The 18,929-nt window shown below is 40.4% G+C and overlaps 1 protein-coding gene across 1 annotated transcript in view; it reads right to left on the bottom strand.

Annotated features, from left to right (window-relative positions):
* LOC137430925 (disco-interacting protein 2 homolog C) overlaps window positions 1-18,929 on the bottom strand; it is a gene marked incomplete in the record, with an annotated part of 587,612 nt that overhangs the window by 58,765 nt on the left and 509,918 nt on the right. Inside the window, 2 exon segments of the mRNA XM_078782629.1 lie at window positions 118-248; window positions 13,875-13,984. Coding sequence (XP_078638755.1) covers window positions 118-248; window positions 13,875-13,984 — 241 coding nt within the window.

Raw genomic sequence — 18,929 nt, 5'->3', positions numbered from 1 at the left:
GTGTCCACGCTCACTGGGGCCCGGGGAACGAGTGGTGCGGATTGAAGGAAAGAATAGAAGAACAAAGCAAGCAATAAGTGCTGAGTGTTGTGCATTCATCCAGCCCATGTGACTTACCCTGCAAGGCACCAAAGCACAAATCCCAGGCCACAGTAAGGGTCGAGGCACAGGGCCACAAGTCGGGATGGGTACAGCTCTCCCTGCAGTTTAACAGCTTGGCATAACATTCCCACAGCAGCATGGGACATCTGCACAGCGGTGGTGGTGCTCATTAAATGCCCAATTAGGTACATTCATTTGCGCTTTGCTTCATCGTTTACTTTCAACTTTGTTCCATTGACAATTTTTGTAATAAAAAAAAGGAGACAGCTTATTTTGGCTGGCAAGAGGTAGGCTTAAATGAACTTCCATGTCCTGAAAAAGAAATCTCTCAAATTAAATGGGATCGATATATAGATCTCTATATATAAAGGAGGAGTGTCTGTGTGTGTGTGTGTGTGTGTGTGTGTGTGTGTGTGTGTGTGTGTCTGTCTGGATGTCCGCTTATAACTCAAGAACTACACATCGGAGAAAAGTTTTAGACACAGATTCGGAATCAGCATAAAATCCCGGTGGTTTTAGGCTACGTTTTATTTTAATATCAATGGTTTAAAAAAAACCGCGCCTGCTGCAATTCCATGGTGTAGTTTGTGGCGGCGCTAGACGTTCGGGGTGTATTGCAATGGTTTGTCGGGTTTGGCTGTGGGTCCAGAATAGCTCCCATTTCCTTATGTTCTTCCACTTTTATTTTGATTCTTCTGTTACAACGCCTTCCTTATCTACCTTATATCCCCCCGACGAGGCCTCTACATAATTTAATGCGGCAGAATTTCGTGCATTTTGAGTGAAAGAAGTGAGACGAAGTTGTAGGAGGAAGAAGAGGCGCGGTCACTTTTCGAGGCCTCGATCGTGAGTGGAAATGGCGGGAATTGCGTTTGTATCGCAAAGTAAAGGATCTGCATTCATTTCTGAACTTGCATTGGTGGATTGTTGTACATCTGCATTATTTTTCATAAAAAAACTTTATGTTGAACTTGAAGGCTCCAAGCACGGACTATATATATAGCCCTCATTGAGGTAAAAATAAAAGTAAAAAGCCTGCTATCGCTTGCCAAGCTAGCCGGTCTCCCCTCTCCCTCCCCTCCCCCCTCACCTCCTCCTCCCCCTCCCTCCTCCCCCTCCCCCCTCACCTTCCCCTCCCCCCTCCTCCTCCACCTCCCCCCTCCTCCTCCACCTCCCCCCCTCCCTCCTCCCCTCTCCTCCTCCCCTCCCTCCTCTTCTCCCCTCTCCTCCTCCCCCTCCCTCCTCTTCTCTCCCCCCCCCCTCTTCTCCCCTCCCCCCTCTTCTCCCCTCCCCCCCTCTTCTCCCCTCCCCTCCCCACCCTCCCCTCCCCCCCCCCCCCCGTTCCCCTCTCCTCCCCTTCCTCCTCCCCTACCTTCCCATGGCCAGCTGTACGTGGGCTGCTCGAGGGTTGGAAAACCAAGCAATCTTTATGTCTTGGCACCAAGTAAGAAAACCAGAAATGTTGTACACCAAGAGGTTTTGAGAAATTGACAATTGACAAAACGTCATGTAGGAAATGTACTGTGATATTGCTCTAAAATATACATGTTCTTTTCATCATATATTTGTCTTATTCTTATTCAACCCGGGTGAAGCCGGGTACCTCAGCTAGTGTGAATATATACCAGTGAGGTATGCTTATGTAAGCAATAACAAAACGTGCTCCGTATGTAGGTACATAACAAAAGAGAAGCTTTATGATTATAGGCAGGCATCCCAGACCTGCTGCAATTTAGGTTTGTTATTTGTGAAATCGAAGATTTTTCAAGTACATTTGTTGGTCTTGTGCGTTGTTACTTGGAAAAAAAATTCTTTTTGGTAAGTATGTTGATCAGTCATGTGTGTGTGTTTGTCTGTCCGCTCACTTATACTTGCATGCAGGTCACAATTTGAAACCGATCTTCACGAAACTTCACCAAACGGTAGAGTTTGTGGACTGACAAAATCCTATATATTTTTGAGGTCAAAAGGTCAACATAGGCCAAAGGTCAACCACTTTTTTTGAATTTATAAAATCCTCAATTTTCATTCGATTGACTTGAAATTTGAATAGGATTTCCATATCAGTTAACTGAATTCAACTGCCAACTATTTTTGAGATCAGCATGGGCCAAAAGGTCAACATAGGCCAAAGGTCAACCACTTTTTTTTGAATTTCTAAAATCCTCAATTTTCATCCGATTGACTTGGAATTTGAATGTGATTTTCATATCGGCAAATTGAATTCAACCACCAACAATTTTTTAGATCAGCGTAGGCCAAAAGGTCAACATAGGCCAAAGGTCAACCAATTTTTTTCGAATTTCTAAAATCCTCAATTTTAATCCGATTGACTTGAAATTTGAATAGGATTTTCATTTCAGCAAACTGAATTCAACCACCAACTATTTTTGAGATCAGCATAGGCCAAAGGTCAACAACAAATTCAAATTTCTAAAATCCTCAATTTTCATCCGATTCACTTGAAATTTGAATGGGATTTACATATCAGCAAACTGAATTCAACAACCAACTATTTTTGAGATCAACATAAAGGTCATAAGATCAACATAGGTCAGATTTCTAAAATTGTCAATTTTAAACTGATTAACTTAAACTTTGAAGACGATTTGCATATCAGGTCACTGAATCCAACCAATAATTATTTTTGAGGTCAAAAGGAGGCTTTACTGAGTGCCATTCTACTTTGTTCTGTTTTGCCAAGTGTCACTCTAAGAGTGATTTTTCATTACTTGCCGGAAAAGATTCCGGCAAGTATGTTGATTGGTTGGTTTATCTTTGTCTGTTTGTGCGCAGCACTACGTCTACACCGTTGCACATAGCATCGCCATACTTTACACACATATTTGTCTTGCCCTGGAATAGACTGTGCCCAATTTTTAACTCTCTCGGCCCAAGGCCTCCATTATAAACATATAATATAACCACCTTTAGAGGCCATTTTTCCCCGCAAGCGGGGGTTGGCCTTTTTCGGGAACCGTGGTTGTTGTTGTTTTTCGGTCCCCTTTTTGAAGCAATGTTTTACGGCTGGATGCCCTTCCTGGCGCCAACCCTTTTTGCCGCCTTTAACGACAAACAGGGAATTACCAGTGAACTGGTACTCATTATGACGTCATAATTCGATAATTTGACAAGTACAAAACTTCATCCAATCAAGATGCAATTTCTTGAGCGACATGTTGGCATAAACTGGTTGAGGAAAAAAAAATAATGATGACGTCATCGGTCACGTGGTTCGGCCATCATCTTGGAAAAACCGAAAAACTTTGCACCTCTATATCTCCGAAAGTGCTGAATAGAAAAAATTGAGACATGGCTCATTGTAAAGAACTCTCCATGGGTACAATATGTTAATGATGATGTCATTGGTGCCTCCATTATGACGTCATAATTCGACAAGTACAAAAATTCATCCGATCAAGATGAAATTTCTTGAGCATCATCAAGGAATAAATTAGTTTAGAAAACAAATAATGATGACGTCATCATCAGTCACGTGGTTCGGCCGCCATATTTGTCCAAAATGGCTGATAAAAAAGTACATTCCGGCAAGTCCTTGGTCTCTGACCGATTTTTCATCTGTTTGTCTGTCTGTTTGTTTGTCAACGGCCTACAGGTCACAATTCTAAACCGATTGTCATGAAACGTCACCAAGTTGTCGAGGTCGTCACAATTGAGAAGCCTATTAATTGAGGTCAAAGGTCATCTGGAGGTCAAATTTCTAAAATCGCCATTTTTCATCCGATTGATTTGAAAATTGAAGAACATTTGCACATTGAGTCACAAAATAGGGAAACCAACTCTTTTTGAGGTCAAAAGGTCAAAGGTCAATCTTCCAAAATCATCAATTTTCATTTGAAAAATCATCAATTTTGATCCGACTGATTTGAAAAATTGAATAGCATTTGTACATTGAGTCACTAAATTGGGAAACAAACTATTTTTGAGGTCAAAGGTCAACTCAAGGTCAAACTTCTAAAATCATCAATTTCCATCTGAAAAACCATCAATTTCCACCCGATTGACCCGAGCATTGATCTAGATCGTCAATTTTAATCTTGATGAAATGGACAATTTGATGGATCAATGGAAATCTTTTTGTGGGGGGTTGTTAGGGTTGTTGGGGTTAGGGTTAGGGGGTGGATTTTGCAAGAATCGTGCTCTGCATGACATCTTCTTGTTTATTTATTTGCTTTACGGATGCATTTACTGTTTTGATGTAAATTTTCATTGACATTTTTATTGCACACTTTACCGTTATAAAAGTTGCATTTTTCAAATGCTAGATATCAATTTAGGTTTATTTATTTTGCGGATATATTTCCTGTTTTTTAACTAAATTTTCATTGAGATTTTTATTCCACATTTTACCGTTATAAAAATTAAATTTTCAAGTGTATGTCGATTGTGGTTTTTTCCGTATGCATTTAGTTTTTTTACGTATATATATTTTTACTGACGATTTCAAACGGTTCTGGGATTTTTCCCGGTGTACCAGCTTTGATGTCTGTCGGCACACCAAATTTCAGTTTTCTACGACACCCGGAAAGTACCAAACATTAATATCAGTCCGTCAGTGGTTAGAAGAGCTTTATAGACACAAGTAGAAAAGCCTGTCAAAAATGACGGGTTGGAACAGTTTATTTGATGGTACAGCCTCGTGGGCGTGCAAAAGTCTGAAGCCTGAACGTTAGGAATTTTTGGCTCCTCTGGGTCGTTTGGGTCCTCGGGGTCTTTTGTGTCCTCTGGGTCATGTGGGCCAACAATACCCATGACAATCACAGCCTCCCCGCCCCACCCCCCCACCCAACCCTCACGATCCCCCATCAACCATCACCCTATCGAACAATACCGAATCCCCCATTAACCATTACCTGAGCTACCAATACCCATGACGACCCCACCCCCTCCCATCCACCTTACCCCCACGATCCCCCTTCAACTGTCACCCTAGCTAACAATACCAACAATCACCCCACACCCCATCCCCCTCCACCATCCCCTCACAATCCCCCATCAACCTAGCTAACAATACCCATGACCACCCACACCCCTCCTCCTACTCCACCTCCCCCCAACAGTCACCCTCGCTAACAATGCCCACGACCACCCTGCATGCCCCGCCCCCTTCAACCATCCCCAATCATTATCAGAATCCGAGCTCAGAAAGCACTTTTTCTCTATGTAAAGGGTGTTTCCCTAAAGAATGCCTTTTTCCCCGAAACGAATCGCATGCATCCAGTGCATCCGGTCGTGAAAAAAAGGCATTCTTTAGGGAAACACCCTTTACCATTGCCGGCAGGATCACAGTCAGTTCACAATGTGACGTCACTGGCAAATTCTAAAATCGACACTCCAGGGCTTTTTTTTGGCACTTTTTCAGCAATTAGACCGCGATTAATGATTTTCAATGGTTTTCAATGGTTTTCAGGAAAAAAATTGCGTTTGGGTTCCCCTTTAAGGGTCTTTCGTTTGGGTCTTCAGGGTATTTTCAGTCTTTGGGGTTTTTTTTGGTCTTCAGTCTTTTTGGTCTTGGGGCAATTCCACGAGAAACGGTCCGCAGAGGTCAAATTTTAAGTTTGACTGAAAAAGTTCATGTTATGTACCAAATGAAAGCTGAAAAAATGTACTTTCTGATAATATCAAGATCACTGAGCTAGCTTGCTCTGTTGGCTTACATCACTTGTTGCAATTAATGAAGTCATTCTACTGAAAAGCGCAGTAAAATTGGCCCTCGATAATGCAAATAACTATTAATTCATTAGTCTCTCAATTCATTGGCATGAAGTCAACAAATGCTATCCATCAGAAGATACCTGTATGAAGATTATTTCAAAACCAATTGAAAAAAATATGAGTTGGCCTTCTATGCTTAATTAACACTCAAATTAGGAGTCAGATGTCACTCCGTGACGTGTCACTCCATAACGAAAATTTGACATTTGTTTACCTTTCTCTTTAACTGGTGGATGAAAAACCAAATAAATCCAGGGTCATTAAGAACTTATACCACCCAATCATTGTACAGTATAATTATATATATATTTAAAATCTACAAAAAATAAATTAAAAAGTAAACTTGTCACTCCGTAACGTTACGGAGTGACTCATTCTGTCAAACAATTGATAACTCAGCCTGAAAAAAGGTGGCGTCAGAGTAGCTGTCCCAGAATTCATTGCGTGCCAGATTTTACTTCCGTATGACAAGTTTCAAGTTTACGCATGGTCATCTTGAGCGGTTTTGAAATCGGTTTACATCCAGCAATCGGTGAGTACAAACTACACCTCTGTTGTCACCTGCGGATACCGCGCCACCGCGGACCGCCAACTTTGCAGTGGACAAGCTGAGTGAAGCCGCTTACAACCTCCACTGTCAGTTTTTGTGGCCTAAAACATTTCATGATCTTTTAGATGATTCGTAGAAGGGTACGGTGCAATTCAGATGGATAATTTGTCGATGCATTCATATTACAGAAAGGATGCCATTGACTGCTGCCGAGCGACAAAAGCGTTTTCGAGACAGGCACAAGGAAAAATGCAGGGAGCTGGATGCGAAACGCAAGAGAGAGGCGCGTGCTGCTAATGTTGCGAAGGCAAGGGAAAGTGAACGTGCACGTCAGCGGAGATGTCGGGCGAAGGGCAAAAACACTGAGTCCCGATATTTCATGGATGTCGCCAGGGAAGAAAGACTTTGTGGTCATTAAGACTGGGAAACGGAAGGACAAGGTTCAAAAGAGCTTCCTAATGATGACAATACGAGAGCCATACAGTTTGTTTTGTGAGAAATATCCAAACATCAAGATCGGCTACTCCAAATTTGCAGCACTTCATCCAGCCAATGTATGCCTCAATTCAAAGTTTCCACACAATGTCTGCCTCTGCAGATATCATGAAAACATGCGCCTCTCATTGGAGGCTTCATCTCATGTACCTGGACTTTTGACCAACTTTCGTGAATTCCTTGGAAGCATTGTATGTGATCAGGATTCGGACAACTGCATGACAGGAAAATGTCAGGAATGCCATACCAAGTTTGCCACAGTGTATTCTGTCGACGACGAAACAGCTAACCTGCCGCTGAAGTGGTTTCAGTGGGAGACAATTGAGCAGCGGGCCACAAAAGTAGTTAAAGATGGGACTGTTCAGGATGCCCTGCATGAGGTAATGCAAACAACTTCCATGCTTCAGCTTGCACTCATTCATCAAGAGGAAGCAGAGCTACTTCTTTGAAGATAGAAGGAAGGCAGTTGATGGTGATCGCATTGTCGTCCAGGTCGATTTTGCGGGGAACTATGCTGCGATAGAACAGAATGAAATCCAGAGTGCTCATTGGAGCCACGTCCAAGTCACTCTATTCACAGTGTGCGCCTGGATTGATGTTAATGTTACCGAGTCTTTCGTTATTGTTAGCGATGACCTCCAGCATGGCATATATGCTGTTCATACCTTCCTGTCCAATATCATCACCACACTGATATCACGCCACCCCAGGATTAGGGCGATTGACTTTTTTTCAGATGGGGCAGACAGTCAATTTAAACAGAAATTCTTGTTTTCCAATCTAACATTCCTTCAAGAATTGTTCATGATTCAATTATCCTGGAATTTCTTTGCCGCATCTCACGGTAAGGGCGCTGTTGATGGGATAGGAGGTGAGGTAAAGAGGAGAGTTTGGTTGGCAAATCTGGCTGGGGATCCTGTTTCTGATGCAGAATCCTTCTTCCGCGTAGCAGCGGCACAGTGCAAAAAGATCGAAGTTTTATTCATCGCAGCAGGAGACATTCAGAAGTGCCAGTCGCAATTGGACGAGCGCTGGCAGTTAGTGAAGTCGCTTCCGAATACACACCAAACACACTGTATGAAACCTGTGAGGAAATATGTTGTGAGCACCTCTATGTACTCAACAGCGGAAGAATTTGAATTGGTGAGTCTTCACCCCGAGTGCCATGTATCATCCTTGGAATGTCAAAATACTGCTAGTCCAGCACCTGCTGAGCGCCCCAGGTCAGACAGTCAACCCCAAGTGCACCCTGGTGACTTTGTGACTGTGCAGTATGCCACAAAAAAATCTAAGAAGTTGTTTGTTGGCCAGGTGACTCAGATAGTAGATGATGGTTGTTTGGAAGTATCATTTTTGCGAAAAGCGGGCCTATCTGACTTGGCATATACATTCCCAGAGGTGGAAGATAAATCCTGGATTGATTCCAACCAAGTCGTCAGATTCCTTCTTCAGCCATCCCTCGACCATCGCAATCATTATGTATTTGCTGAATGTCCTTTGGGAAAGGGAACCTTTTGCAGGGCAGTCATGTGCAGTTTTGTGATGTGGCCAACTGATTAATTCCAAACTTTGTTTTGTTTCTGGTCATCCACTCGTAAATTGTTCTCAATTTCTTTAGTCTGTTTCTTGACTTTTTAAATATGTTTATTGTATATGTTCTCAGTTCAGATTTTTATTTTTATTATTTTCTAAAGTGTTAGATGTTGAAACGCCAGCACAAGTCAGCTGGGTTCAGAATGAAAGTCTGGCGTAATCTAGAAATGATTTGTTGCTTTGGGAGAAATCTCAAAATTGACTCGTCACTCCATAACGGGATTTTTCGTCACTCCGTAACGGGACTATTGTAATTATTTCAGAGTAATTAGGTCATGTCTGGAATTTTGAAACCCCTGTACTGAAGGTACAACTATTAGTGTATCTTCCCAGTATTTCATTACAATTTTATAACTATTGTGAGAGCAGAGTTTTCAATAAATGTTGTTATTGTTTAATAAATGACAAAAGACAGTGTCACCCCGTAACACAGTTTTTGAATGTTAATTACTTGACAATGGTCCAACTTACAGGAACTCCATTAATATCTCTGTAAAGTGCAATTCTTCCTTTACAATATGATATATAGAGAGTAGGTACTAGTGGCTTTATCGCTGTGCTAGAGCAATCAAAGTTCAAAAAAATGACTCAAAGTGTCACTCCGTAACGTCGTGGAATTGCCCCTTGAGTCTTTTCGTTCTTCTGGGTTTTTTGGGTTCTTCAAGGACCTTTGGGGTATTTTGGGTCTTCAGGGTCTTTTCAGTCTTTGGGGTCCATTGGATATTCGGTTATGTTTTGGGTCTTCCAGATCCATTGGGTCTTTGGGATGATTTGGGTCTTAGGGGTATTTTCAGTCTTTTGGTTAATCAGGGTCTTTTTGATATTTTGGTTCATCTGGGTCTTTTTGGTCTTCGGGATATTTTGGGTATTCAAGGGTCTTCGGGGTTTTTGGGTTATTTTGGATATTCGGGGTCTTTGCGATCCATTGGGTCTTCGGGGTCTTTGGAATCCATTGGGTCTTCAGGGTCTTTTCAGTCTTTTGGATCCTCTGGCTCCTTCTGGTCCTCGGGGTCTTTGGGGTATTTTTGGTCTTCTGGACCCTCGGGGAGTTGAGGTGGGGAGGGTCGATTGGGTCTTCTGGGTACTTGAGGTTAAATATTTCAGGTTACAATTGTGGGTGGCATCAGGTCAGCTGTCCACCAATGGCTGAAGAGCGGAAATACATAATCACTAACACTTGCTCCAAAAAAAAACAAAAAACACACACACACACACACACACACACACACACACACACACACACACACACACACACACACACACACACACACACACACACACACACACACACACACACACACGTATAGGGAAGTAATTACATTGAAATGTTAAGTATATGCACATCACTGTTTGGAAAAGTTCCTGTTTGTGCGTTTGCTTGCTCGTTTGACTAATATGCACTCCTGAACTACTGGACGGAATGCGTTGTACACTTTGTATTCGGGGAATGCAAGGGGAGATTTGAACAATTCATCGTGCGGGGGGGGGGGGGGGGGGGGGGGTTCAGGGTAGTGTGAGGACCTTAATTATCTCTACATGGATAAGTAAGTCAAAGTGTCCTCTCTAGAGGTGTATTACAATTCAGGAAAGTAATGCCATTCATAGGAAAATTAACCTGTCCCTACTCCATAAGAATAATTAACTCCATAAGAATACATTGTTCGCTAGTTTGATCAATTTAGCCAAATTAAATAAGGCCAGAAATTAAGCCAAATTTGTTTTTGATAAACAAATGATTGTGTTTATCAAACTAAACCAAAATAATGTACACGACCGGTCAAAAGTTTTAGAACACCTCAATTTTTCCAGTTTTTATTGAAATTTAAGCAATTCAAGTCCAGTGAATAACCTGAAATGGTACAAAGGAAAGCAGGAAGACAGACAGACCATTATAACTAGACTACGGATTTTTATGTTAAGAAAATAGGCCTTTTATGTTTTGAAAAGCGGAAATTTTTTTTTTTAATGTGAAAAAATCCCAAAATATTTTTTTCCCCCCGTTTTATTCATTTTTTATTATTACCAAGTTTTTCAGAAATCAGTCAAAAAAAGAACAAAAAATGGTAAGCTTTTTCCTGCACAACATTAAGCACTCTGGGCTAGTAAACAGGTAAAAAATGACGTTCAGGTACCTTTATTGCAACCGCATTGTTTGATAAGTAGAGGACTAGAAGAAATTGACAAGACCCTTTTAGGAACGGTTAAAGTAGGTGTTTGAAATCATTATCTTGGTAATGTTCTCCTTGGTGAGGCGGTGTCGGCGGTCGGTGAGGACGTTTCTGTAGACGGAGAAGGACCTTTTTCCACGTCGACGCTGACGATGGGGCAGTACCTCAAGAGGGGGATGTCGGCAAGCTTGACTCCAGCCGGCACACCAACCTCAGATCCGTGCTGATCTCCATCCAGGATCAAAGCCACTGTCCTCAGCACACCAATGTCGGGATTGCGCTGGAGCACCGCCTTGAACTTGGTGAGCAGGATCTCCTTACGGCAGCCTCGGATCTTTTCGAGCTCCTCCTTGGCCTGATCAAGGAGCTGGAAGGCCTTGGCCAGCTCCATGCCGGCCTCCTCCAGCTGCTTAAGGATCTTCGGGATGAACGACACGTGGGCATTTAAGAAGACCAAACTGAGCTTGATGTCCGCCTTTCCGAACAGGTCCTTGGCACTCCGGATTGCCATCGCGTCGTCATCGTTCAGCTGGTCCACAATGTCCTTGACGGCCTCGAAGTGCTCGGCGTAAAACACCGCGGCGTCGATCCACGTCCCCCACCGAGTCAGAATGGGCTCCGGGGGGAGAGAAAGATTGGGCTGCTGCTCCTTCCAAAAGACAACACGCGACGGGGCTTTGACGAACACCTTCTTCGTCGTGGCAATCAGGTCGTTGACGTCCTTGAACATTTCTCGGACTGTCTCGCAGACACGGTGGAGCGCGTGGGCAACGCAAGTCACATGCAGCAAGTCCGGGAAGAGTTCCTTCAGGGCATGGCCGGCCTTGATCATATAGGCCGCGGCGTCGCTGACGAGGACCTTGAGGCACTTGAGGCACACACCAGGCTTGAAATCAGGCCAAAGATAGTGCAGCGTGTCATTGACTGCACGCACGATCTCCCCGGAGTTGGTCTTCTCCAGAAACATGCCCTGGACGAGGTGGGGACGAAAGTACCCCTCCTTGGACAAGCGTCCCGCGATGATGTTGGCCACATATCGACCTGCCGAATCGGTCGTCTCGTCGACGGACAGCCAGATGGGCTGCTGTCCGAGGTTGGCACAGATCCCCGCCAAGGCCTCGTTGTAGCACTTGTCGAGGTAGTGCTTTAGAATCCAGCTTTCATCGGGGATCTGGAGAGTGATGTGCTTCTCCAGGAACGACCGGAGGGCAGGGTTTTCCAATTTCGACCATGGGATGCCAGCGGCCAGCATGGCCTGGCACAGCTCCTGAGCCACGACGTCGCACTTGTGCCTCTTTCCGCCACCAAAGTCCTCCATGGTGGCTTGCGTGACCGTCCTCTTCTTCTTCAAGGCCAAGTTGCTCTTGTGGCGGTCTCCTCGGACATGTTGGGCCAGCTCAGATTTCTGCTTCGCCCGGAAAGTCTTTTCACAAGCTCGACAGAAAGCCGTGTCACTCGACACGTACTTGAAGGTGGCCCCATCGCCGCCAGCGTTGAATTCCTTCAGCCACTTGTCACGAAGAGCAGCACTCATCTTGATAGGAGACTTGTTCGCACTTTGTGTACACTCTCTCACTGTAGTACACCGCCTCACTGCTGTACATGCTGGGGACGCAACGCATGCAAGTGGACGCAACGTTTTGTTTTTGAGATCGATCGCAGCAAAAAAATTTGATCGCAGTTAAAAATTTCGATCGCAGTTAAAAATTTCGAAAAATTCCCTCATTTTTTTTGCGTTGCCAGACATTTTCGACCAAAAAGGGCATTTTATTTTATTTTTCCCGAAAAAGGGCGAAATTCTTTTTTTTCTCCGAAAATAGAAAAATAATTTTTTTGCGCGCAAAAAAGCCGTTTTATGTGAATTTTTTTTTTTTTTTTTACGCATAAAAATCCGATGTGCAATTATAACCCTTAAAAGTGTAGGTTTTTCCTTTAGAGAAATTGCAAAGAAAGCCAAGGTGTCAGTGAGTAGAGTTTCCTACACCATCAAAATGGACTTGGAAACTGGAGGAAACTCTGACAGGAAGAGGTCTGGCAGACCCAAAGCCACAAAAGAATCAGAAGACAAGTTTCTGATAGTCAACAGCTTGCGTGCTAGGTGGCTCACAGGACAACAGCTTCAAGTACAGCTTCACACTGGTCGAAGTAAGCAAGTGTCAGTTTCAACTGTGAAGAGAAGACTTCGAGCTGCAGGTTTGACAGGTCGAGTGGCAGTAAGAAAGCCATTGCTAAGATGGCAAAATAAGAAAAAGAGGCTTGCCTGGGCCATGAAGCACCACCAGTGGACTACTGAAGACTGGAAGAAGGTCTTATGGACCGATGAATCAAAATTTGAAATATTAGGTTCATCACGCAGGGTTTTTGTATGCCGTCGAGTAGGCGAAAGGATGGTTCCTCAGTGTGTGACACCAACTGTCAAACATGGAGGAGGAAGTGTGATGGTCTTGGGCTCTTTTGCTGGATCCAGAGTCGGCGACTTGCACAGAGTGACTGACACCCTGAAACAAAAGGGCTACCACAGTATTTTGCAGCGCCATTCAATACCCTCTTGTATACGCCGAGTTGGTCAGGGGTTCATCCTACAGCAAGATAATGACCCTAAACACACCTCCAGGCTATGTCAAAACTACCTTGGAGGAAAATAACAAGACGGTAGGCTTCAAATCATGGAATGGCCAGCAGTCTCCAGCCTTAAACCCCATCTAGCTGGTTTGGGATGAACTGGACAGAAGGGTGAAAGCAAAGCAACCTACAAGTGCAACACATTCGTGGGAACTTCTGCAACAGTGTTGGGAAGAACTTCCCGAACAATATTCGATTTCCATTGTAGAAAGAATGCCACAAGTGTGTTCGGCGGTTATATCTGCAAAAGGTGGTGACTTTGCTGAGTCAAAAATTTAAATTAAATTTTGTTAAACAAAATGATTCTATGATTTCTTTTTTTTATCTCCAATTGTTTATTTGTTCTATGCTTAATTTCAGAGTACATTGAGACATTAAACTGCGTAAATTTCAATAAAAAGTGGAAAAATTGAGATGTTCTAAAACTTTTGACCGGTAGTGTAAATGTACACGTAATAATGTTGAGCGGTATTGGGTGATAACTGACTTTGTTAATTGTTATCATATCTTTATCACTAACTTTTTTACTATATCATACGAACCCCTCACTGCCCTCCCACCTTTACCTGCATCTTTCCCAGATCATTACATTTATTAGTTGCATGTACCTTGACACCTGCTAAAATCCCTGTGGTGGAGACACTGAAGTCAAGGTAGGCCAACATCTCAGCAGTAGGTGCACGGTACAGGTGCGAAGGTCGCTTCCTTGGCAGGTCATCTGAAAATATACATGGCATCACATCACAATAGACTGATATGTTCATGTTCATCACATCACTATAGACTGATATGTTCATCACATCACTATAGATTGATATGTTCATCACATCACAATAGACTGATATGTTCATCACATCACTATAGATTGATATGTTCATGTTCATCACATCACTATAGACTGATATGTTCATCACATCACTATAGATTGATATGTTCATCACATCACAATAGACTGATATGTTCATCACATCACTATAGATTGATATGTTCATCACATCACTATAGATTGATATGTTCATCACATCATAATAGACTGATATGTTCATCACATCACTATAGATTGATATGTTCATCACATCACTATAGATTGATATGTTCATCACATCACTATAGATTGATATGTTCATCACATCACTATAGATTGATATGTTCATCACATCACTATAGATTGATATGTTCATCACATCACTATAGACTGATATGTTCATCACATCACTATAGATTGATATGTTCATCACATCACTATAGATTGATATGTTCATCACATCATAATAGACTGATATGTTCATCACATCACTATAGATTGATATATTCATCACATCACTATAGATTGATATGTTCATCACATCACTATAGATTGATATGTTCATCACATCACTATAGATTGATATGTTCATCACATCACTATAGATTGATATGTTCATCACATCACTATAGATTGATATGTTCATCACATCACTATAGACTGATATGTTCGTCACATCACTATAGATTGATATGTTCTTCACATCACTATAGATTGATATGTTCATCACATCACTATAGATTGATATGTTCATCACATCACTATAGACTGATATGTTCATCACATCACTATAGATTGATATGTTCATCACATCACTATAGATTGATATGTTCATCACATCACTATAGATTGATATGTTCATCACATCACTATAGATTGATATGTTCATCACATCACTATAGATTGATATGTTCATCACATCACTATAGATTGATATGTTCATCACATCATAATAGACTGATATGTTCATCACATCACTATAGATTGATATGTTCATCACATCACTATAGATTGATATGTTCATCACATCATAATAGACTGATATGTTCATCACATCACTATAGATTGATATGTTCATCACATCACTATAGATTGATATGTTCATCACATCACTATAGATTGATATGTTCATCACATCACTATAGATTGATATGTTCATCACATCACTATAGATTGATATGTTCATCACATCACTATAGACTGATATGTTCATCACATCACTATAGATTGATATGTTCATCACATCACTATAGATTGATATGTTCATCACATCATAATAGACTGATATGTTCATCACATCACTATAGATTGATATATTCATCACATCACTATAGATTGATATGTTCATCACATCACTATAGATTGATATGTTCATCACATCACTATAGATTGATATGTTCATCACATCACTATAGATTGATATGTTCATCACATCACTATAGATTGATATGTTCATCACATCACTATAGACTGATATGTTCGTCACATCACTATAGATTGATATGTTCTTCACATCACTATAGATTGATATGTTCATCACATCACTATAGATTGATATGTTCATCACATCACTATAGACTGATATGTTCATCACATCACTATAGATTGATATGTTCATCACATCACTATAGATTGATATGTTCATCACATCACTATAGACTGATATGTTCATCACATCACTATACATTGATATGTTCATCACATCACTATAGATTGATATGTTCATCACATCATAATAGACTGATATGTTCATCACATCACTATAGACTGATATGTTCATCACATCACTATAGACTGATATATTCATCACATCATAATAGACTGATATGTTCATCACATCACTATAGACTGATATGTTCATCACATCACTATAGATTGATATGTTCATCACATCACTATAGACTGATATGTTCATCACATCACTATAGATTGATATGTTCATCACATCACTATAGATTGATATGTTCATCACATCACTATAGATTGATATGTTCATCACATCACTATAGATTGATATGTTCATCACATCACTATAGATTGATATGTTCATCACATCACTATAGATTGATATGTTCATCACATCACTATAGATTGATATGTTCATCACATCACTATAGATTGATATGTTCAGCACATCATAATAGACTGATATGTTCATCACATCACTATAGACTGATATGTTCATCACATCACTATAGATTGATATGTTCATCACATCACTATAGATTGATATGTTCATCACATCACTATAGATTGATATGTTCATCACATCACTATAGATTGATATGTTCATCACACACTATAGATTGATATGTTCATCACATCACTATAGATTGATATGTTCATCACATCACTATAGATTGATATGTTCATCACATCACTATAGATTGATATGTTCATCACATCACTATAGATTGATATGTTCATCACATCACTATAGATTGATATGTTCATCACATCACTATAGATTGATATGTTCATCACATCACTATAGATTGATATGTTCATCACATCACTATAGATTGATATGTTCATCACATCACTATAGATTGATATGTTCATCACATCACTATAGATTGATATGTTCATCACATCACTATAGATTGATATGTTCATCACATCACTATAGATTGATATGTTCATCACATCACTATAGATTGATATGTTCATCACATCACTATAGACTGATATGTTCATCACATCACTATAGACTGATATGTTCATCACATCACTATAGATTGATATGTTCATCACATCACTCTAGATTGATATGTTCATCACATCATAATAGACTGATATGTTCATCACATCACTATAGATTGATATGTTCATCACATCACTATAGATTGATATGTTCATCACATCACTATAGACTGATATGTTCATCACATCACTATAGATTGATATGTTCATCACATCACTATAGATTGATATGTTCATCACATCACTATAGATTGATATGTTCATCACATCACTATAGATTGATATGTTCATCACATCACTATAGACTGATATGTTCATCACATCACTATAGATTGATATGTTCATCACATCACTATAGACTGATATGTTCATCACATCACTATAGACTGATATGTTCATCACATCACTATAGATTGATATGTTCATCACATCACTATAGATTGATATGTTCATCACATCACTATAGATTGATATGTTCATCACATCACTATAGATTGATATGTTCATCACATCACTATAGATTGATATGTTCATCACATCACTATAGATTGATATGTTCAGCACATCATAATAGACTGATATGTTCATCACATCACTATAGACTGATATGTTCATCACATCACTATAGATTGATATGTTCATCACATCACTATAGATTGATATGTTCATCACATCACTATAGATTGATATGTTCATCACATCACTATAGATTGATATGTTCATCACATCACTATAGATTGATATGTTCATCACATCACTATAGATTGATATGTTCATCACATCACTATAGATTGATATGTTCAGCACCTCATAATAGACTGATATGTTCATCACATCACTATAGACTGATATGTTCATCACATCACTATAGACTGATATGTTCATCACATCACTATAGACTGATATGTTCATCACATCACTATAGATTGATATGTTCATCACATCACTATAGATTGATATGTTCATCACATCACTAGATTGATATGTTCATCACATCACTATAGATTGATATGTTCATCACATCACTCTAGATTGATATGTTCATCACATCACTATAGATTGATATGTTCATCACATCACTATAGATTGATATGTTCATCACATCACTATAGATTGATATGTTCATCACATCACTATAGATTGATATGTTCATCACATCACTATAGATTGATATGTTCATCACATCACTATAGATTGATATGTTCATCACATCACTATAGATTGATATGTTCATCACATCACTATAGATTGATATGTTCATCACATCACTATAGATTGATATGTTCATCACATCATAATAGACTGATATGTTCATCACATCACGATAGATTGATATGTTCATCACATCACTATAGACTGATATGTTCATCACATCACTATAGATTGATATGTTCATCACATCACTATAGATTGATATGTTCATCACATCACTATAGATTGATATGTTCATCACATCACTATAGATTGATATGTTCATCACATCACTATAGATTGATATGTTCATCACATCACTATAGACTGATATGTTCATCACATCACTATAGATTGATATGTTCATCACATCACTATAGATTGATATGTTCATCACATCACTATCGACTGATATGTTCATCACATCACTATAGATTGATATGTTCATCACATCACTATAGACTGATATGTTCATCACATCACTATAGATTGATATGTTCATCACATCACTGTAGATTGATATGTTCATCACATTACTATAGACTGATATGTTCATCACATCACTATAGATTGATATGTTCGTCACATCACTATCGACTGATATGTTCATTGCAAATGTACAACTACCTCCAACATAAACATCTTCATACAATTACACCAACACACACTACACATCTACAACTACCTCTGAATGAATGAATGAATGATCGTTTTAAAGGCCATTTTCCCCACTAGAGCGGGGGTCAGCCTTGCGGGCCCCATGACAATCATGGTTCCCTGTTTGAGGCAATGTTTTTATGGCCGGATGCCCTTCCTGACGCCAACCCTTAGTCGCCTCTTACGATGAGCAGGGATACGGTGTACCTATTCTAAATTGGGGTACACACGGGGATCATTCATCCAAGCATGTTGGTACTCAATTTGCCGACCTCGGAAGGATGACAGGCTGAGTCAACTCCCCTGG

The sequence above is a fragment of the Myxine glutinosa genome, chromosome 7 (genome assembly GCF_964187855.1).
Source record: "Myxine glutinosa chromosome 7, kmMyxGlut1.1, whole genome shotgun sequence".
Taxonomy (NCBI): domain Eukaryota; kingdom Metazoa; phylum Chordata; class Myxini; order Myxiniformes; family Myxinidae; genus Myxine; species Myxine glutinosa.
This window is presented reverse-complemented; position numbering and strand designations above follow the sequence as displayed.